At 32.3% G+C, this 22543-nt stretch overlaps 1 protein-coding gene across 2 annotated transcripts in view; it reads left to right on the forward strand.

Annotated features, from left to right (window-relative positions):
• The window catches only part of LOC126886454 (uncharacterized), a 20673-nt gene extending 7378 nt beyond the window's left edge, over positions 1-13295 (forward strand). For both annotated transcript variants that reach the window (XM_050653398.1, XM_050653397.1), the window contains one exon: positions 2864-13295. In XM_050653398.1, coding sequence (XP_050509355.1) covers positions 5079-6614 — 1536 coding nt within the window. In that variant the 5' untranslated portion in view covers positions 2864-5078 and the 3' untranslated portion in view covers positions 6615-13295. The remainder of the gene's footprint in view (positions 1-2863) is intronic.
• The last annotated feature ends 9248 nt before the right edge of the window (positions 13296-22543 follow it).

Genomic DNA, 22543 nt, shown 5'->3' on the forward strand with positions numbered 1-22543 from the left:
GCGAGAATAATAAGAATTTTACGGCTTAATCCCAACAAAAATAGTAAATTGATATGACAAAGTATTAACTTATAATAATTCTTTTTATTTATGCTCCTTAGTTCAATTTGTAAAGCTAGGTTTTGTCGGAATAAACACGTTCGTCGGTTAATCTAATCACCCTACCTATTCTTTTCTCAGAAGGGTTTGAACATAATGAAAGACAATACGATTACGATTGTTTTCAGAAGGTAAATATTAATATTACCAACATAAAAACGACATACATCATTGATGGAGGATATCTTTTACATCGCATTGTGTGGGATAGCGAAGAAACATTCAACGTTATCTTAGATAAATACGTTCAGTATGTACGGCGTCATTTTGGTCCCAGAGTTACTGTCGTATTTGTTGGCTATAATGATTTTATGAGAAATATTAAAGCTGCAGAACAACGTCGTAGAACTTCAGCAACATCTTTATCTTCTAATATTTTATTTGATCAATCTATGACAGTATATACCACTCAACAGAAATTTCTTGCAAATACTCACAACAAATCTCGTTTCATTTCAATGATAAAAGATAAGTTTATTGCTGAAAATAAATATCGGTAAAACAATCTAATAATGATGCTGACGTAATGATAATTGAAACAGCCATAGAGCAATTCAATTTAACAAATACAACTATTGTTGTAGGTGAAGATGTAGACTTGCTCGTATTACTCACTGGTAGAACTCCAATCGAAAAAACTATATTTTTTTAAAACCTGGAAAAGCTGAACACCAATCGGAAATATATTCATCGAAAAGTTTATCTACTTTTGCAAAATGTCAAAATCATATACTATTTTTACACGCAATAACTGGCTGTGATACGACATCTGCATTTTTCAGGAGGGGTAAAACGACTGCTTTTAAAATGTTTGAAAAACAAGATTTACTTGAATGTGCTGAAGTTTAAAAAAAAACTAATTCAACTTCACAAGAAGTTATTTCCAAAGGAATTAACTTTCTTCTCTGTATGTATGCAGCGCCTAAGAAAACTACGTGCTTAGATAAGTTTCGATATGCATGTTTTTTTAAAAGTACTCGAAACAAAAAACAAGTGCAGTTATCTTGTCTTCCTCCAACCTCAGCCGCTGCTCATCAACGCCTTTTCGGGTATATTACCAAGTTCGAGTGTGGCTTGGTTATCAGCTAGATCCAAAAGACTGGGGATGGAAATTAGTCGACAGTTCATTAGAACCAATTCAAACTTTACTCCCCCCTGCGCCGGAAAAACTCCTGAACACAATTTTTTGCAACTGTAAAAAGGGATGTAGCGCTAAATGTGGTTGCAAAAAAGTTGGACTGTTTTGTTCGGTAGCATGCACTAATTGTCAAAACGGGTCGTGCTCCAATGTTGAATCACCAACAATTGAGGATTCATTTGATTATATCGAGGAGCCATGCGATGTGTCATTATTGGGACAATTTACTTGCACCCAGGATAAACAAGAAGAAGAAGAACTAAAAGATGAAGAAGAGGAAGAAGAACAAGGGAAGCAGAAGTATTAGAAAATTATGAACCAGTTTGATAAATTTCCCTTTTTTTAATTTATACCGATTTATATAACTTTTTATCATTTTTAACCCTTGCCAATATCTATCAATTATTAAATAGCTTTAAATTAAACAGAATCATAACAGATCCGTGGAATAGGCCTACTGGGGAAACCACGTTAAAAAACGCGCTAAGTACACTAACTCAAAGGTGGTGTGGAAACGTGTGCGCATATTATGACGATTACCACTTTTTGAATCGTTATATCTCAAAAACGGTGGCTCTCAGGAAAAAAAGTAATAAGGCATTTTTTATAGATAATTATCTAGTCTACATTTTTTGTTAGAACTAATTTTACGATAAAACTTACCGTTTGGCTGAAAATCGCTAAAAAACATATTTGATGACCTTTGACCCCGCGTAAAATTTTTAGCAGGGGTCGGATTTATGAGGACTTTTCAGATTTCATTTATGATGGTATTTTGAACAATCCTGCCAATTTTCAGCTTGATGGTAATTTTTGTAGCCTCGGATACGTAAGTTGACCGGAGTATGATCATTGTCCATAATCTCCTACCAACATAAGAAAAATAAAACAAAACTTAGGGTCAACTCAGTCAACTGATCAACTGAATCTGCGGTTGTTAAACAGCAACTGTCAGTTAGACTGTGGGTAAAGGTTAGTTGACCGCTAGGGCTAGGGTTAACCGCTGATTGTGGAACAGTGAAACTGGCCGTAATGGTTGGTATCGATGAGAATGCTACAAATAATGTTTTACCAACTGACGTTAAGCTTAATAATATCCAGGTAGAACTTCTGCCGTAGCAATAATTATGTTGATGTAATGATTGATGTTACAGATGATATTGTTTCATTTGATATATGTGATTGATTTACGCGTAGTTATTGTATATTTTACTTAATTCCAAAGACTTACTTAAAACAAAGGTACAGCTTATGTATGTACAAACCAATAAACATTTAGGTCCGATACTTTATGACTCGATTAACAGCCGCTTAGTTAACCGGGGTTTAATCGGGACCTCTTTAGGGTCTGTTGCGTTGTAATAAATGCAATTATAATTATTATTATAGTTATTTGTAATTATAATGATACTTCTGATTGCATTTATTACAACGCAAGAGACCCTAAAGAGGTCCTGATTAAAATTAAACCCCGGTTAACTAACCGGCTGTTAATCGAGACATAAAGTACCAGGCCTTAGTATATTATTGGGTAGAATTTTGCTGTCGGCAAAAGCATTTTATGTATTCTGCTTTATTTTCTATCTGAATTCATTTTTCTCTTGTAAAAAATGGTTTTTATTTTAGGTTTTACTCAAGAGGAGAACAAAACGAAAAATATGGAGACAATTTTTGAACATTCATCCCATAAAGGACACTGTATGAGTCGACACGCTGAAGGGAAAACCTTGAATAAAAATATAAAAGTTCAGACTACACAGGAACCTTACAGTTGTGAAATTTGTTTCAAGAAGTTTTCTCACACATCTAAATTGAAAAAACATTTGATGGTACACACTAGAGAAAAAACACATAAGTGTAACATTTGTTTTAAGCAATTTTTTACAGTAACTACATTGAAAAGACATTTGGTAGTGCACATTGAAGAAAAGGCTTATAAGTGTGAAATTTGTTTCAAGACGTTTGCTCGGAAAAATTATTTAACTGAACACATTAAAGTTCACAATGGAGAAAAACCACATAAGTGTGAAATTTGTTTTAAGCAATTTTATACAGCAAGTAACTTGAAAAAACATTTTATGTTACACACCGGAGAAAAACCTTATAAGTGTGAAATTTGTTTGAAGAGGTTTGCTCAAAAATGTTATTTGACTGAACACATGAATGTTCACACTGGAGAAAAACCTCATAAATGTGAAATTTGTTTTAAGCAGTTTGCTCAAAAAGGTCATTTAACTGAACACATAAAACTTCACACTGGAGAAAAACCACATAAGTGTGAAATGTGTTTTAAGCAATTTTATACCGCAAGTAAATTGAAAGCACATGTGAGGGTGCACACTGGGGAAAAACCTTACATGTGTGAAATTTGTTTCAAGAAGTTTACTCAAAAAAGTAATTTAACTGAACACATGAAGATTCACAATGGAAAAAAAGTTTCTAAGTAATTTTCTACAGCAAGTAAAGTGAAACGGCATTGGATAATGCACATTGAAAATAGGCCTTACAAGTCTGAAATTTGTTTCAAGCAGTTTGCTCGAAATAGTTCACACTGTAGAAAAATTTACAAGTTACAAGTAACTTAAGAACACATTTGAGAGTGTACGCTTTGGAAAAACCTTGTAAGTGTGAAATTGGTTTTAAGACCTTTGCTCAAAAATGTCATTTAACTAAACACATGAAGACTCACAATGGAAAAAATCCCAAGTAATTTGCTTTAAAGACAGCTTTAGAAAAAGGAAACTGAATGTTTGAGCCAGTGATTCCTCTTATACTGAGCACAAGAGTAATCTTGCATCGCGAATTCTGCTTCGCTGTGATAAAAGCAGCTTACATCGTTGAGTTAAAAGCATCATTGGAACGAATTCTTTTCTACCACGAACTAGTTGTATGTACGGGAGATTTTCAGGAGGATATTTGTGAAGACAAACGCCAAAAAAATTAAAATTAAGCGACAGTAATCAGCAATATAAAACTTACAAAAGGATGTGTACTATTTCAGTGTTTCCCAAATCGTTTTGCTCCGTAGATCATTTACCAAAATTTTTTGGATTTAAATAGACACCCTAATGTCATATTTTTTTAAATTTACCATAGTCCGTCCCACCTTGACTTTACAGTATACGCTGTGAGCTCGTACGTAGAGGGGATATTTACAAATTCGCGAGCGCCAGTAGTGGCAAGTCTGTAAACGTTTACCGGAAATTTGACATAAATGTCAAAGTGATTAATTTAAAATTAAAATTAAAAACATTAATTATAAAAAATATTAGTTGGTCAAAGTTGTGGTATATATTTTTACCTTAAATATACTTACGTTGTAAATACTGAATTTAAGTTTTTTTTTAATGTTCCGTAATATTATCTTAATATATTAATCTTAGCGCCATCTACATGACAATTGTGAAAGTATCCGAAGTAAGAAATTCATATTTTATCAATAGAACGTCAAAATGATTAGCAAAATCTTAAAAAAATCGATTACAATTTAATTACTTTTTTGCGTTGTAAATATTAAGCGATAACAATTAAATAATAAATTTAAAAATTGAATATACATCACGTTGTAAACCGCTGCGAAATTTATCAGTTTTTAAATGATAAAAACACAGTTTAAAATTATTTTGTTAGTTCCTCCACATTGTTATAGTGGAAACACCATGTAAACCCCGCAAACCTGACGTGAGTACCAAAAACCACATCTATTATATTTATATTAATAATAATATAACCTATAAAATATCCAAGAAATATAAATAGGACCAGTTTTGGGCCAAGATCCACACCGGTTTTTGAACCGGCGACAGGGCCGGCCTTGCAACGTCTCCAAAATTAATCAAACATGACTTCGAATAACACCATGAACACTACACAAACTACATCTCACATCTCATATTCCAGTGTTGTTAACACGTTTAAACAACCAACAAAAGACGAAGCCATAGTTCTTTCTAGTATTGAAGGAACCAAAGTTCAAGAGTACATCATAGCCGTCGGTTCAATAGTTGGTCCACGTAACGTATCTTTCGCTTCCAGAATAGCCAATAATAGAATATGTATATATCTCTCTTCTAAAAATATGGTTGATTCATTGCTGCATTCCCACAAATACGTCAATATAAAAGAAACTCAAGTAGAAATAAGAAGACTTATCACTCCAGCTCAAAGACTGATAATATCAAACGCTGGTCCTTCTGTTCCAACCACGTTAATTGAACAAGAACTACGTAAAATGGGTATAAGCGCCGTCTCTAAAATGACTTTTCTTAGGGTAGGAATGCCTGAAAGCGAATACAGCCATGTCTTGAGTTTTAGAAGGCAAACATTTATCACACCTTTAGAAAATATGTCCATTCCCGATTCTTTCATAATCTCTCATGATAATACCACTTACAGACTATACCTTTCTATAGAAGGATTCAACTGTACAAAATGCAAGACTATTGGTCACCAAGAAACAGAATGTCCTGACAATGCTAATACAATCACTTCTAATGCAACCACTTCTAATACAACCAATCTTGACTCAACCAATTCTAATCCACCCACTTCTAATACAACAAATCCTGACCCAACCAATTCTAATCCAACCACTTCTAAAGCTCTTCCAGAAACCTCCCAAAATACACAATATATAACACATCTACCTTATAACCAAACAGAACAAATACCTTCTGACAAAGCCTTAATATCCACCTCTAACTATCACCCAGCATCTTCCCAAAACATATTAGATCAGATCCCAGACGTACAGGTCTCTAATAACCAATTAGAATCTACCATAGAAACTGACGACATGTCAAGACCTACAAATAATACAAATGAAACAAACACTTTAAAAATCCCAACATCATCAACTTCCAACAAGATCAGCAATCTTACTCCATTAGAAATAACACAACCTAAAATTATTCCAAACGTCACAAAACATCCAAAAAGGCTCATCTCATCGTCTCCAGAAATCAACGAAAATACCACACAGACCGATTCTCATATCTTCACTTCTCCAGTAACAAGGAAATCAAAGAAAAAAACAAAAACGTCTAAAAGAAATTCTCGAGATGAACTTTTACTTTCCCTAGAGACAATTAAAGACAAAATCGCAAACAGATCACCACCATTTGTCCTTAACTTCGACGAAATATGTGACTTTCTCGAAAACACATTAAACGCAAAACATCCCGAAATAACCTCAAAAAACTATTCGAACGAAACAGCCGAATTAATTCAGATCCTTAATTTTGTTCACGCTTATACCCACAATTCAAAATTAAAAAATAATATAACTCGATTAAGAAAGAAACTAAGCCCCAATAATTTCTCTTCCACAGAAGAGACCGATGAAACACATTCTCAGTCAGAACTCGAAAATGTCTAACCCCTATATATTACAGTGGAATATCAATGGGTTCTACACCCATTTAGAACAATTAAAACTTCTAATAAACGAAACATGCCCTAAGATCTTATGTTTTCAAGAAACCCATTTTAAGCAATCCAATATTAATCTTCAAAACTACCAATGTTTTCCAAAAAACAGAATAGCACAACAGGCAAGTGGCGGAGTAGCCATCCTTGTAAGAACAGACCTAGAAGCTAAGCCAATCACATTAAGAGTGTCCTCAATTTCAAAAAGAAAGAAGATCCCATAGAATCATAGACGATGACCTCAAGACAATCCTCACCAAAAAAGTTTCATCAGTATTAACATATTTAAAAGACATCAAATTGTATAATATTAAATTAAATTGTATTATATATTTAATGTAATACTTTGTATTGTCATATCCACTAATAACCCTGCGCGGTTGATGTGGTTTTGTGTTTTAAATAAAAAAAAAAAAAAAAAAATTTAAAAATTACCGATGAAAGTTGAATTAGTAGTCCGCTAGGAGCGACACCAGCGAAGCTCAGAGCGTATAGGGAACATAGACAATGCAGTCATTATGAGAGTTTTTAGCGTAGTGATGCCGATTTTATCAAAAATAATTTGTATTGAAACATTAGAGGATTAAATTAAAACTGTTTTAGAAAGGCAATCTACAATTTTAGGATTCATAATAAATAATAACTATAGTATAATATCAAATAAAGTTAAATGCATACGAATCCTAAAATTGTAGATTGTCTTTCTAAAATAGTTTTAATTTAATCTCTCTAATATTCGATTACAAATTCTTTTTGATAAAATCGGCATAACAGCGCTAAAAACTCTCATAAGGACTGCATTGCCTGTGTTCCCTATACTGTAAAGTCAAGGGGGGGGGGACTTTTTTTTTTTTTTTTTTTTTTTTTTGTGACTTTAGCACTTAGCTATTTAGCCAGATACAACTTGATAATAATTAATACTAATACAAAAAAAAACTATTAAACCTAATACAAATTATTAAAAAGAAAAACATATTATTCTAATTTACTTAATACTAAATAAAAAAGTGTCTATCTATACCTACTATTGCAAACAGATCAAAATTGTCAAAAGAAAAAAAAAACCTCTTAAAAATTACTAAAAGACATTACTATAAATAGGGAAAAGGAGGGAAAATAAACAATTGGGTAAAAAAAAGGTTAACGAAATTGGCTAAAATTGATTACAGACATACATTTGTACTATGTATAAATTTGATTAGACAATCATATACTCTTTTGTCATTAGTAGCCAATAGGTTATTTATTTGGTACGGAGGAAATATTTGCAGCGTTTGCAAGCTGCTTAAAAGAGTTCCTGTATGCTGAATATATTTGGAACAGTTAAAAAAGATGTGATTAAGATCTCCTTGTTCTTGACATGTTTCACATAAGTCTGAATTGTAAATTTTGATTTTAGCAAGATGAGTAGGATAACAAGCATGACCAAATCTCAATCTTATTAAGGTTGTTATATATTTACGGATGTTACTAAATTTCTTAAACCATCTCGAATTTGGAATTTGTGGTTGTATATAAATATATTGTGTTGTTGAGTGGTTACAAAAAGTTTGCCAATAAGTTTTCCAACGATCTATTTGATTTCTTTTAGAGATACAAAAAGTGTCAGGAATACAAATTCTCTCCTCTGGTACAATTTCAGCTGAAGAGGTTATTGCAGCTTTAGCTAAAGAATCAACATGCTCATTATATTTTATACCAACATGAGCTTTTACCCAAATAAAATTAGTAGATTTATTTTTATTTTTAAGCTTGACAAGCATGTTCTTAATTTGGTAAATGAAAGGATTAGAATTATAATTGGGTAATTTTGAATTTTTGAGAGATAATAAAACTGACAATGAATCGGATATTATTAACACTGAATTATTGTTTAAACTATCGAAATATATCAAGGATTCAAGAATTGCAATTGCTTCTGCACTAAAAATTGAGCAATTAGAAGGTAATTTGAACATTTTTTCTGTTGACTTAGATGGAATGTAGAAAGCACATCCGGTCCCTTCCGATGTTTTGGATGCATCTGTATAGATTACAGTTGCTTTGGGCCATTTGTCTATACAGGAATTCAAGATGCATGAATCTAATAATGAACTATTATAATATGTAGGTATACGTATATCAGGTTCATAAAAAAATGCGAAATAGTCGTTAGTATCAAGGTTGTTGATATTGTTGATATACTTATTGTTGCACATGGTTCTAAAGGCTGTACACAGGGTTGGTGTATTTTTATGAGTCCAGTAACTGTTTGTTAGATCATCTGTGTTTAGTGAGCTTATGCTAGAATATAATGAATTATTGATACATGCAATTTTCACAACAAATTTTTCACTCAGATAATCTCTTCTAAAATTCAAGGGAGGTTCTAAAGCTTCAACATGCAATGGTGCTATTGGAGTAGACTTCATTGCTCCCATACAGATACGTAGAACAGTACGTTGAAATACATCAATTTTATTTAAAATTTGTTTACTTGCTGATCCATAAAGTATACATCCATAGTCCAGAATAGATCTGATGTAAGATTTGTAAAATACTAAAGCTGTTTCTACATCAGCTCCCCACCAAGTTTTAGAAATGGATTTTAAAAAGTTTAGACCTTTATTGCTTTTGTCAAGCATATACTCGATGTGTAATTTCCAAGTTAGCTTTTGATCTAGAAACATGCCTAGATACTTTATTGACTTGCAGAAATTTAAAGTTTGGCCATTTAATAAAATAGTATTTGTGTTAGGAATATTATGTTGTGAAAAAATACACACATTAGATTTACTAGTGGATAAATTAAAACCATTTTCACAAAACCATTTTGAGAAATATTCATGTAATTTTCTTAAGATTGTAAGGGAGGGTTCATATTTTGTCCTTTCTGTATATATGAGGAAGTCATCCGCATATTGGATTGTTTTGTAAGTAATACTTGGTGCATTAAGGCTATGAAAATCAGCCGTATACAAATTAAAAAGAAAAGGGCTTAAGACTGATCCCTGAGGTAATCCCCAACTATTATAACGTGGTCCAAGAAGTTCATTTTTATGGTTTCTAACGTATAGGCGTCTATAAGTGTAGAAATTAAGAATAGTTTGTGCTAGTTTTATGGGTATTTGAAACTGATTGATCATTTTGTCTTTTAATCGAGGTAAACACACACTGTCATAAGCGCCTTCTATATCTAGTGATAAAGTAGGCAAATAATTATTTCTAGAAAAATTACCCTGTATGTCCGCTACAAGTGTAGCTAAAGCATCTAAAGCTCCACATCCTCGTCTGTATCCAAATTGATTGTTTGGTAGTAACTTTTTAGTATGGACCCACCATTCTAGTCTGTTTTTTAACATACGTTCCAAAGTTTTAAATACACACGAAAAAAGAGAAATGGGTCGATAAGATTCGGCTGAATTTGGATCTTTTGTAGGCTTTAGAATCGGAATAACAATTATGTCTTTAAAAATATTTACATCAGAATTGTCTTGAACTATACGATTAAAAAGGTCCAATAGAAAATGTTTTGCTACTTCTGGAAGGTTTAAAAGCATGGAGTATTTGATATGATCGTATCCTGGACTATTATCTTTACGATTATTTATAGCGAAAATTAGTTCATTGTAAGTAAAAGGTTTTAAGAGAAAATGATTTTTATCAGCTGGGGTTGATGCTATGGAGCTGGGAATTATTTGAGGGTTCGCAGTTGGGGGTGCAACTTTAATAAGAAAGTCATCCATCCATTTCTGATCTAAAGATTTTATGTTTGATAGCGGTTTTCTGTAAAGTTTTTTAGCTTGATTCCAAAGAGTTGTAGCGGATGTATTTTTATTGAGCGAAGAGACCCATTCAATCCAATGCTTTTTGGCTATACTTTTTAATGTTTTTTTGGTTCTAGCTGCAATCTCCTGATATTGAACATAATTTTCAAAATTACTTTTTTTCTTGTAATTTATTAGAGCCAATTTTCGTTGTTTGATAATATTGTCACAATCAATATTCCACCAAGGAGGTGGGTGCCTTTTACATTTATAAGGTTTATATTGGGGTATAGCTACTCCCGCAGCCGTATTTATATTATTTATGAAGAAGGAGTACTTATCAATTAGATTATCCGAGTGAAAATTGTTTGTATCGTGTAAATTTTGAATAGTAGAGGAATATAACGCCCAATTGGCTTTTTTAATATTCCATTTATTTTTAGGAGATATTTCATTTTCATTAATTGCAAAAAGAAGTTCTATAGATATGACATAGTGATTTGATCCTAGAGTGTCAGGAATGACATTCCAAGATGTCTTGTTAACCAATTCAGGTGAACAAAAAGTTACATCGACAGCCGAATCTTGTTGATCAGGACGTCTCAAAATTGTAGGTTCGCCATTATTTAAAATTGTTAAATTTAAATCATCTGCGACATTTATAAGTTGTGACCCTATGGTATCATTATTACGACAACCCCATATAGAGTGGTGTGCATTAAAGTCACCACCTATAATTAAAGGACCCTCAAATTGTTCAAAAATTTTAGTCCAATCGTCATATTTTGTTTGTATTTTTGGAGGTTTATAAACAGATAAAAAATTTAACAATAAAGTTCCATATTTAACTTGAATAGCACACACTAAAATATTTTCATTGTAATTTATATTGATTTTATGTTCAACAAAACGAAGAGATTTGTGTACCAAAATTGCCACACCAGCGTAGCCATCGTTTCTGTCATTGCGGACTATATTGTAACCACTAAAACTATATTTTTGATTTCTTTTGAACCAAGTTTCACTTATAATAGCAATGTCAATATTTTTATCATAAAGAAATTGTACCAGACTATTTTTGTTAGCTATAGCAGAACGTGCATTCCATTGCATTATATTTAAATTGCGTGTTTTGGGCATTTTATTGGTTTTTCAAAGTATCCTCCAATACCTGTTCTATGCTACTTGTAATTAATTTAATATCAATAGGTTGTCTATTGTTACTTGAAAGAATTTTATTTAAAAAATCCACGATAAAAATGGATAGGTTGCTAGCTATACTACTCTTCTTGGTTTCCAAACAAGCGTAGTTTGGTTTATTTGAATTTATCGGCAAAGGTTGTGAAGGTCCAAAGGAGAATGGAAATAATGGTTCATGGATAGGTGACTGGATAGTGGGAGAGTTTGATTTTCTCTTCTTTTTCATTGGAGGACTAAAGCTTACAGGATTGGGTTGGGAAAGGAAATTATTTTGATTGCAATTGGTATTTTTAGGAATTTGATTAGGTTGTGATAATGACATACGATGGTTGTTAGGAAGAACAGGAAAATTTTGGTCATAATTTGTTAGCGGTGAAAAAGAGTTGTGATTTACTAGACTGGATAAGGAGTTTTCAGAAATTTCTTTAGCTTCTTTAAAGGAGGTTTTTTGCTGTATCATTATATTTTTAATTTTTTTTTGATTATCGTAAGAGGGACACTTTTTTGAGATAGAAACATGATCTTTGCTTTTACAGTGTATACAAAAAGTTAAATTTTTATCACAATTATGTTTATCGTCTTTAATTTCTCCACAATTGATACACTTTTCTTCAGTACTGTTACACTGCTTAGATACATGCCCAAATTTAAAACATTTGAAGCATTGGGTCACTCTTCCTACATATTGTTCGACAGGAAAAAAGACTCTATTAAAAGCTACTCGATCAGGTAAAATATTCCCCTCAAAAGTAACAACAATAGTTTTTTTTGGTACAAATTCAACTGTTCTGTCTTCTTTTTGGACTTTTCTATTTAATCTGTAGATATTAGTGACGCGTGAGTGTGATTCTATATTTTCCATAAGATAGTTGATATCGTAACGAGTATCAACATCTCTTACTAACCCTTTAATTTCAAGTAAGTGATTTGGAATAAATGCTTTTAAATTTTCTGACTTTAGGAGGGGATGTTTAACTAAATTATTTGCTTCTAATAATGATTTTAATAAAACCTTAATCCGGTTTCGGCCTATACTCTTAATTTCCAAAATGTTATTAAGTTTAAATTTTTTAAAAAGGATATGGGCAACTGTCATTGCATGCAATTTTCCTACATTATTTTCAGTGCTTTCTATGTATACCCAAATATTTTGTACATTGTACTTATCTGAAAGAATATTGAAAGTTTTCGGTTCCAACTGCTTTGTTTTCTGGAGGTTACTATCACTTGGATTATTACTAGTAACACTTGAAATTAAAATACTGTTATCCATATCAGCATCTGTCGTCACAAAAGACGTCGGTTGTGTAGTTTTGTCCCCCATCGGGGACCGATATTTATTAGTTGTCAGAATACACTTGTCTTCTTAATTGACTTTTCACTAAAATTTTAAAGTTTACCTATATAAATAGGTATACAATTTTATTCACTGACAAAAACTGTTACTTTTTCAACTCGTATGAAAGTTTAAATAATACTTTTTGAGCTAAAAATGTTAATTTTTACTAAGAGTAGATTTTACTTCGTACTATCAGTTTGAAGTTTAAAACGTCAATGGGGGGGACTTTGGATGCGATCAAGTCTGTTTAATAAAAAACTTCCCTTAAATATCTACTATTTTAACTTGAAATGTATTTTTGTTAGCCGATACATTATTTTTACAAAAATAAAAACATATGAGTTTAGTTCGCATTTTATTGAACATAATACCTACTAATATTTTAGTGAAATACAGAAAGATAAATTAATACACAATTAATTCTTGTTTTTACTTAATGGGGGGGGGGGGATGATCCGGATGCTGTGATAGAAAGTGTAACGATTCGAAAAACTTGTTAATTTTGTTTTAATCCCGTCTTATTCAGAAACCAGTAACTTTCATTTTTTTTGTTTAATTTAAAACTTTCGTGAAGCGATATTTGATATTCAGAGTTTTTTTTGCCTCCCTGAGAAAAGACAAGTCTGGTTTCACAAAGTAAAGTTATCTTGTGATTAAGAGATAACCACTGCGTTACACTGAAATATGCGTTTCGCAATATAAGGTCAACAGCGAGGTCGTGGTTAACCGACAAAATTTTTAACCAGAAGTTGGAGTGATGGCTAAGCATATAAAATGCCTATAAAATAAAATATATAAGTACAAAAATAATAGTCCTAAAGAAATATAAAAAGGGCCTAGCGGGATAAGATGATGAAAAATGCCCGCAACTCGATTCGAATTATATATACATAGGTCACCGTTTAGCACATGTAGAGAAACTCACTTTCTGAAATTTTTAGCCCCCTAGGTGGTCACTTGACGTGACGTGACCGACCTAGAGCCTAATTATTAGAAAAGGTATTTAGTGACTTTTCTCTTAGGTTAATAGTTTTTGTTATAATATTAAGCTATTAAAAATTTTGAAAATTGCGAAATCGGTAATTTTTAACCCTAAATCGGACATTTAACTAAAAATTTAAACGTTGCTAAGGTAGGCAGATATTCTTTCAACATCGATTGATGGAATCCCGAAGAGTTTTTTGCAATAAAATATCGAAAAACCCGTTGTTTTTTAATTGCTAATCAAGCGGGCGCGACACTGTAGTATAAGTGAGGACGTTTGAGTTTGCATAAATTCATTATCTAGAGAATGGACAAATTTGAAGAGAAATCCTGACAGGTCGATTTTTATTTTTTTTTTTAATTAAGACATATGGCTTATGGCATATGTATATACACAGGGTGCGCCAAACCACTGGTTTTCTTTGATTACGGCTAAACTAAGGGATATACAAAAAAATGTTTTAACAAAACTAATGTATATCAAAACCTTCTATAATTTAAAATTCTTTTCGATTATACAGGGTGAGTCAGAACGACGGTATGAACCAAAGGTATATTTTTTTAAATAGAACACCCTATATAGTAAATCATTTTTGAATATAGTTTTTAAAAATATCAAAAATTTGTATAAGGTCTTATAGGCCTAAAGTTAATAATTTTCGGAATATTTACATTTTTATTGAGAAAAATGGTAATATTTATAGGGCTGTGGATTATGTTTCCAAGGTAATAAAAATTTAGGTGGTAGGTCAAAGTTTTTATAATATAGTGTCATTTTTAACTAATTTAATATCTTTTACTTATAGCCATAAAATATACAGTGTGATCACTATTTGCAAATACAAAATTTTCTCATTCTTTAAGGAACACCCTATATATTAGTATTGCATTTTGTAATAAATATTACAACCTTTCTTTTGGTGTAAGGTTTTGGTACATAGCATGTTTGGTTTTGTAAATATTTAAAAAAGAACTATAGATATTACGTTTCGCGGATATTTTATATCCACGATAATTTTAATTAAATTTTTTTGCAAAGAAAATTATAATCTGATTTTAGAAACATACACTAAAATATCAAAGATAAAAATAAAAACCTAATTAAAAATTAAAATAAAATGTATGCAAGTGCAACTTAATTGAATTTAATAACTTTAAAATTGTTACAAACAATATTTTACCATACTAATAATTAATTAATATAATTAATTAATTATTAAATTAAACAACAAATTCTAAAATCTACCCTAGTAACTTTATTGTACCCAATTTTGTTAGTTAAATTGTGTTTACGAGTAAGATCATTTAATAATTTTTTAATTTACCTACATCTTGAGAACATATAAAGTGTGCTTTGAAACAAATGAACGTTATAGAAGTATATTATGAAGTAAATAGTATCTATGTAGTCGTGTCACAAAAGCTGGTAATAATTTCTAATGGTTTCGCCCAAAACAAATGTCATATCCACCATTATTGTTCGGTTGAAAAATTAAAATATAAAAAATTTTACAAAAATTTCAACTACAAAAGTATTACCAGTTTTGTGACACCAGTTAATACTATTTATATATCAGCCAAATAATTTGGCTGATACATTTAACATTCATTTGTTTCAAAGCATACATTATAACAGCGCCGGTTTAACCAGGGGTCTTTTCGGGGCTGTAGCACCGGGCGGTTGAAGGTTCCTGGGCGGTACGCGCGAAGCGCGTGCTGTTCCGAAATTATAATATGGTTATGGTAAAATAAAATTTGCATACAAATCCACATGATTGTTCCACTGCTGGAACTATTGTCAGAATATGATCCATTTTTAAATGATCATATTAATAAACGAGCAAATTTAGGTAAGGGCAAAACGTCATATCTATCAAAAGATATATGGAATTACTGAATATTTTGTCCAATCGAGCCATTGATGAAATTGTTAGGAAAATTAAGGCAAACAAACACTATTTTATAAGTGTAGATTCAACACCTGACATAACACACCATGACCAACTTACAGTGATTTTGAGATATTGTAACAATAAAGGGAATCCCATGGAAAGATTCGTGGGATTTTGTAAAAACACTGGGCATAGAGTTCACAAGAACTTGAGGAAACAGTTATTAGAATGTTATAGTCTTTGAAATTAGATATTAAGAACTGTAGAGACCAGTCTCTACAGAGACAATGCCAGTAATATGAGTGGCAAGTATTCTGGTTTGCAAGCACGTATTAAAAATTACAATGATTTAGCTCTCTTTGTGCTGTGTGCTGCTCACTCTTTAAATTTGGTTGTTCAAAATGAAACAGATTGTTGTTTGGAAGCAACATCTTTTTTATGTTGGTACAAGCTATCTACAATTTTTTCTCCTTGTCTAGACACATGTGGGAGTTATTGTCTTGTGCAATAAAGGATTCGCCTGAGTCGGGGCAGACATTATTACCTAAAAGAGTGAATACAACACGTTGGTCTTCTCGTTTTGATGCCGTAAAAGCGTTAAAAAGAAATTACGGTTTGATTGAAATATTAACGGATATAAATGAGAAAAATGTAGTAAGAGTTGAAGCTGCTTCTCTATCGAAAAAACTTGATATGTTGAAAAACAGAATAATTTTATCATTCTGGATTGACGTTTTACAAAGGGTTAATGGGGTGAATAAGGCAGTATATAAGGAAAATATGGATTTAAGCATAACCGCTTTTCTGGTATCATCTTTAGCAGATTACTTTGATTTCTTACGTGATCGTTTTGATCACACCGAGGCCTTAGGAATGTTGTTAACAGGGAACGAAAATTATGCTGAGACGAGGATTATCAAAGAAAATTGCAATTAGGAGAAAAGAATTCGAAGGCAATTTTAAGCTAAAAAAAGTGCGAATACAATTTGATGTTATAAATATTGTTCAAGGGCATTTGAATTTTTGTTTAAACTAAAAACTATGGAAGATGAAAATATTTTCAAATCGGCAACCGAATTACAACAAAAATACAAGGAGGACTTGGGCGAGTATTTTCTCCAAGACTGTGATCATTTGTTAACGTCTCTTCCCCAGTAAAAAATGGACACTTCTTTAGAGTTGGTACAGGTTTTATACGCAAATAAATTAATATCTCAAAAAAGGGTAAAGACCTACTTAAGAGATGCAATTTCCCAAGAAAATTTGAACTTCTTAGCAGTTTTATCCATTAACGAGGACCTGCTAAATGAATTAAATAAATGATATCATCGAAAACTTCGCTTCAGTAAAAGCAAGAAAATAAGCATTTCAAATAGTAAAGGTATTTGATTACCTATCTCATGTTACCTGTTTGAATGTTAATAGGTACTTTATTTTTTATTTTACTTTTTGAAGTTCGCCCTTAATTTTTTTCTTGTATTTTGTTAGTATTCATTTAAGTTAGAAAGCAAAAAAAGTTGTGATTGTTTTCCTTATTTTAATAAACTTGTATTCAAAATATGTTTCGTTGAATTGAAATAAAGTTAAGAAATATTTTTGAGCCTGGGCGTAGCATCTGTATTAGCACCGGGCGGCAGACTGTGTTAAACCGGCACTGCATTATAATATTATGTTCTCAAGATGTAGGTAAATTTAAATTTTAACTGATCTTACTTGTAAATACAATATAACTAACAATTAATTTGGTACAGGAAAGTTGCTGTGGTAAAAAAATTACTAGGGTGGATATCAAATTTGGTTGTTTATTTAATTTAGTAGCTGATTTATGCATTCATTAGCATGGTAAAATATTTTTTGTAAAATAATTTTAAGTTATTGAATTGTACTAGTATACGATTTATTTTAATCTTTAATTACGTTTTTACTTTCATATTTGATATTTTAATATATGTTTCTAAAACCAGATTATAACTATTTTTTTTTGCAAAAAAATTTTTTAATAAAAAATCCGCAAAAACGTAAAATCTATAATTTTTTTTAATATCTACAAAACCAAAAATGCTAGGTACATCCAACCTATACGAAAAGAAAGGTTGTAATACTTACTACAAAAGGAAATACTAATATACAGGCAGCGCCGGATAAAGGGGCGGGCGTGCCGGGCGACCGCCCGGGGCGACAAATTTTGGGGGCGCGAAATTTTGAGGGATGCCGATATACAGGGTGTCCCGAAAAGATTGGTCATAAATTATACCACACATTCTGGGATCAAAAATAGTTCGATTGAACCTAACTTACCTTAGTACAAATATGCTCATAAAAAAAGTTACAGCCCTTTGAAGTTACAAAATAAAAATCGATTTTTTTCAATATATCGAAAACTATTAAAGAGTTTTTGTTGAAAATGGACATGTATCATTGTTATGGCAGGAACCTCTTAAAACAAAATTATAGTGAAATTTGTCCACCCCATAAAAATTTTATGGGGGTTTTGTTCCCTTAAACCCCCCCAAACTTTGGTGTACGTTCCAATTAATTCATATCTGTGGTACCATTAGTTAAACAATACGTTTTTAAAACTTTTTTACGTCTTAGTATTTTGTCGATAAGCCAGTTTTTATCGAGATGCGGCTTCTTTTATAATATGTTTACATAAAAATTTTAAGGGGGTTTTGTTCCTTTAAACCCCCCAAATGTTTGTGTACGTTCTAATTAAACTATTATTGTGGTACCATTAGTTAAACACAGTGTTTTTAAAACTTTTTTGCCTCCTAGTCTTTTTTTGATAAGTCACCTTTTATCGAGATATGGCTTCTTTTTCAAAATATACCTAAAAATGTAAATTATAAATAAATTTTCAGATTACTAACAGGTCGCTACAATCGTACTTAACCATATACAAATATGTGGTGGATTCGACAAATATTCAAAATATCTCGATAAACACTAGCTTATCGAAAAAGTACTAAGAGGCAAAAAAGTTTTAAAAATATTGTGAATAACTAATGGTGCCACAATAATAATTTAATTGGAACGTACACAAAAGTTTGGGGGGGTTTAAAAGAGCAAAACCCCCATAAAATATTTATGGGGTGCACAAATTTCACTTTAATTTTTTTTAAGATGTTGCTACCATAAGTGTGCCACATGTCCATTTTCAATAAAAAATCTGTAAGAGTTTTCAATATATGAAAAAAAATCGATCTTCATTTTGTAACTTTAAAGGGCTGTAACTTTTTTTGTGTGCACTATTGTATATAGGTAAGTGAGGTTCAATTAACCTAGTTTTGATCCCAGAATCTGTGGTGTAATTTATGACCAATCTTTTCGGGACACCCTGTATAAATAAAATATTTTTTACATTCATTATTTTTTTAGACTTTATAGATTATCTTTGGGCTAAGATTATTCCAAAGACAATTATTGAATAAAATTGTAATACAAAAACTATTTCTACCTCACAAAAACAAAAATTCTCTAATAAAAATAATGCAACCTAAAAATTGTTATGGCTTTTAAAGGTTATTTGTCAGGTACCTATCACTTTTATGGTAACAATGTTAAACGAGCACCACACTCTCGGCGAAGGAAATTCAGCAAAATTGACCGAAGTCCAAGTACCCATCACTACACACTCGTTCAACTTCGCGAGGAACACATTCAAGCGGTGCGATACCGACTTCGATCCCTTTGACTTGGACGCGCGAAACCGACAGAGAACGGAAGTAGAACGAAGCGAAGCAAAGTTGCAAGAAGTGGCTGTCTACACTCTCGTACTTGCTTAACTTCGATCAACTTCGCCTAGAATGGAGTGCTTGCATTTTATACTTAAAATACACGAAGAGCAGATTTACAAAGTATCAACAAATTTATGAATAGTCAGTGATATTATTATACTGGCGCTTGTCATCCTAGCCTCAATGGTTAAATAGTTTTGTCTTTCTGTTCTGTAAACTTTGCATTATCAACATTGTGGTGTGTCCGTGGGTGTGTAATTTGAAATAACAAAAAACAATGAATTAGAAATGACAAGTGCTTTTTCATATGAATATATATATACATTTATTTCGAATACTTCGTAAGCGTTAAGATGTTTTAATTTTTGCATAAAAACGGCGCGCCGTATGAAAAAAAGGAAGGAGAGATTTTTGTATCACAAATTGAACGATATATTACATAGTTCTTTATAGGAAAATTTTGACTTTTTGCCTTTTTTGCTATTTTTTAGCAAAGGGGCGCCAAATTTTATTTTGCCCGGGGCGCTCAAAACCCTAGAACCGGCCCTGTATACAGGGTACCTATCCCATTAAAAAAAATGAGAAAATTTCGTATTTGCAAATAGTGATCACACTGTATATTTTATGGCTATATGTCAAATATGTTATTTTATTTAAAAATAACAGTATATTAAAAAAACTTTGACATGTCATTTAAATTGTTATTACGTTGAAAGCCTAATTCACAGCCCTTTGAATATTGCCATTTTTCTCAATAAAAGTGTAAATATTTCGAAAATTGTTAACTTTAGGCCTATAATACCTTATATAAATTTTTAATATTTTTAAAAAATATATTCAAAAATGATTTAATATATAGGGTGTTCCATTTAAAAAAACACAACTTTGGTTAGTACCGTCGTTCTGACTCACCCTGTATAATCTAAAATAATTTTAAATTATAGATGGCTTCGATATACATCAATTTTGTTAAAAAACATTTTTTGTATATCCCGTAATTTAGCCGTAATCAAAGAAAACCAGAGGTTTGGTGCACCCTGTATAATACTAGTGACATCATCCATCTGGACGTGATGACGTAATCGATGATTTTTTTAAATGAGAGCAGGGGTTGTGTGATAGCTCATTTGAAAGGTTATTTAATTCTCTATTCAGTAATATAAACATTAACATAATTATTTATACAGGATGTACAAAAAAATTTTTCTTCTTTTTGTCTGAATTAATTTGATAAAATTTTTTGTACACCCTGTATAAATAATTATGTTAATAAGACTAAGTTTTCACTCTAATGGCATATAAAACAACATAATGCTATTCTACACCCCACCAGAATGAAAACAATGGGAACCTTCTCTGGTTACACCTCCGAGGCTTCTACAATTTGCAAGCCATACGGATACTGAGACTAAGGAAGATGAGGGAATTCTACAATTTACAATTCACGTCCCATCTGCTCAGCGCGGTAAAGTTCCAACGAGAATGGTTCCCTTCATACTCCACACAGAGTAAATGTAAATCAAAAATGAATAACCATTTTCAATTTCGTTGCAAAACGAAAACACAGCCGAACCATATTCTAGTCCAATCAGAGAGTGCTGCAAGCACCCCTACCGGTTTCGAAACTTATTAGTCTCTCATCAGGAGGCACATAAGCTGCTCTCCCTGATCCAACCAAAACAAACCCCAGCGTGCAGTCCCGGATTGCAACGAACGAAATGGCATAGATGCCCTAGCGGCAACTGCTAGCAAAAAGACTAAGTTTTCACTCTAATGGCATATAAAACAACATAATGCTATTCTACACCCCACCAGAATGAAAACAACGGGAACCTTCTCTGGTTACACCTTCGAGGCTTCTACAATTTGCAAGCCATACGGATACTGAGACTAACGAAGATGAGGGAATTCTACAATTTACAATTCACGTCCCATCTGCTCAGCGCGGCAAAGTTCCAACGAGAATGGTTCCCTTCATACTCCACACAGAGTGAATGTAAATCAAAAATGAATAACCATTTTCAATTTCGTTGCAAAACGAAAACACAGCCGAACCATATTCTAGTCCAATCAGAGAGTGCTGCAAGCACCCCTACCGGTTTCGAAACTTATTAGTCTCTCATCAGGAGGCACATATGCTGCTCTCCCTGATCCAACCAAAACAAACCCCAGCGTGCAGTCCCGGATTGCAACGAACGAAATGGCATAGATGCCCTAGCGGCAAGTGCTAGCAAAAAGACTAAGTTTTCACTCTAATGGCATATAAAACAACATAATGCTATTCTACACCCCACCAAAATGAAAACAATGGGAACCTTCTCTGGTTACACCTCCGAGGCTTCTACAATTTGCAAGCCATACGGATACTGAGACTAAGGAAGATGAGGGAATTCTACAATTTACAATTCACGTCCCATCTGCTTAGCGCAGTAAAGTTCCAACGAGAATGGTTCCCTTCATACTCCACACAGAGTAAATGTAAATCAAAAATGAATAACCATTTTCAATTTCAATGAATAACCAATTGAAAATGGTTATTCATTTTTGATTTACATTTACTCTGTGTGGAGTATGAAGGGAACCATTCTCGTTGGAACTTTACCGCGCTGAGCAGATGGGACGTGAATTGTAAATTGTAGAATTCCCTCATCTTCCTTAGTCTCAGTATCCGTATGGCTTGCAAATTGTAGAAGCCTCGGATGTGTAACCAGAGAAGGTTCCCATTGTTTTCATTCTGGTGGGGTGTAGAATAGCATTATGTTGTTTTATATGCCATTAGAGTGAAAACTTAGTCTTTTTGCTAGCAGTTGCCGCTAGGGCATCTATGCCATTTCGTTCGTTGCAATCCGGGACTGCACGGTGGGGTTTGTTTTGGATGGATCAGGGAGAGCAGCATATGTGCCTCCTGATGAGAGAGAGACTAATAAGTTTCGAAACCGGTAGGGGTGCTTGCAGCACTCTCTGATTGGACTAGGACTAGA

The sequence above is a fragment of the Diabrotica virgifera genome, chromosome 6, assembly GCF_917563875.1.
Source record: "Diabrotica virgifera virgifera chromosome 6, PGI_DIABVI_V3a".
Classification (NCBI taxonomy): domain Eukaryota; kingdom Metazoa; phylum Arthropoda; class Insecta; order Coleoptera; family Chrysomelidae; genus Diabrotica; species Diabrotica virgifera.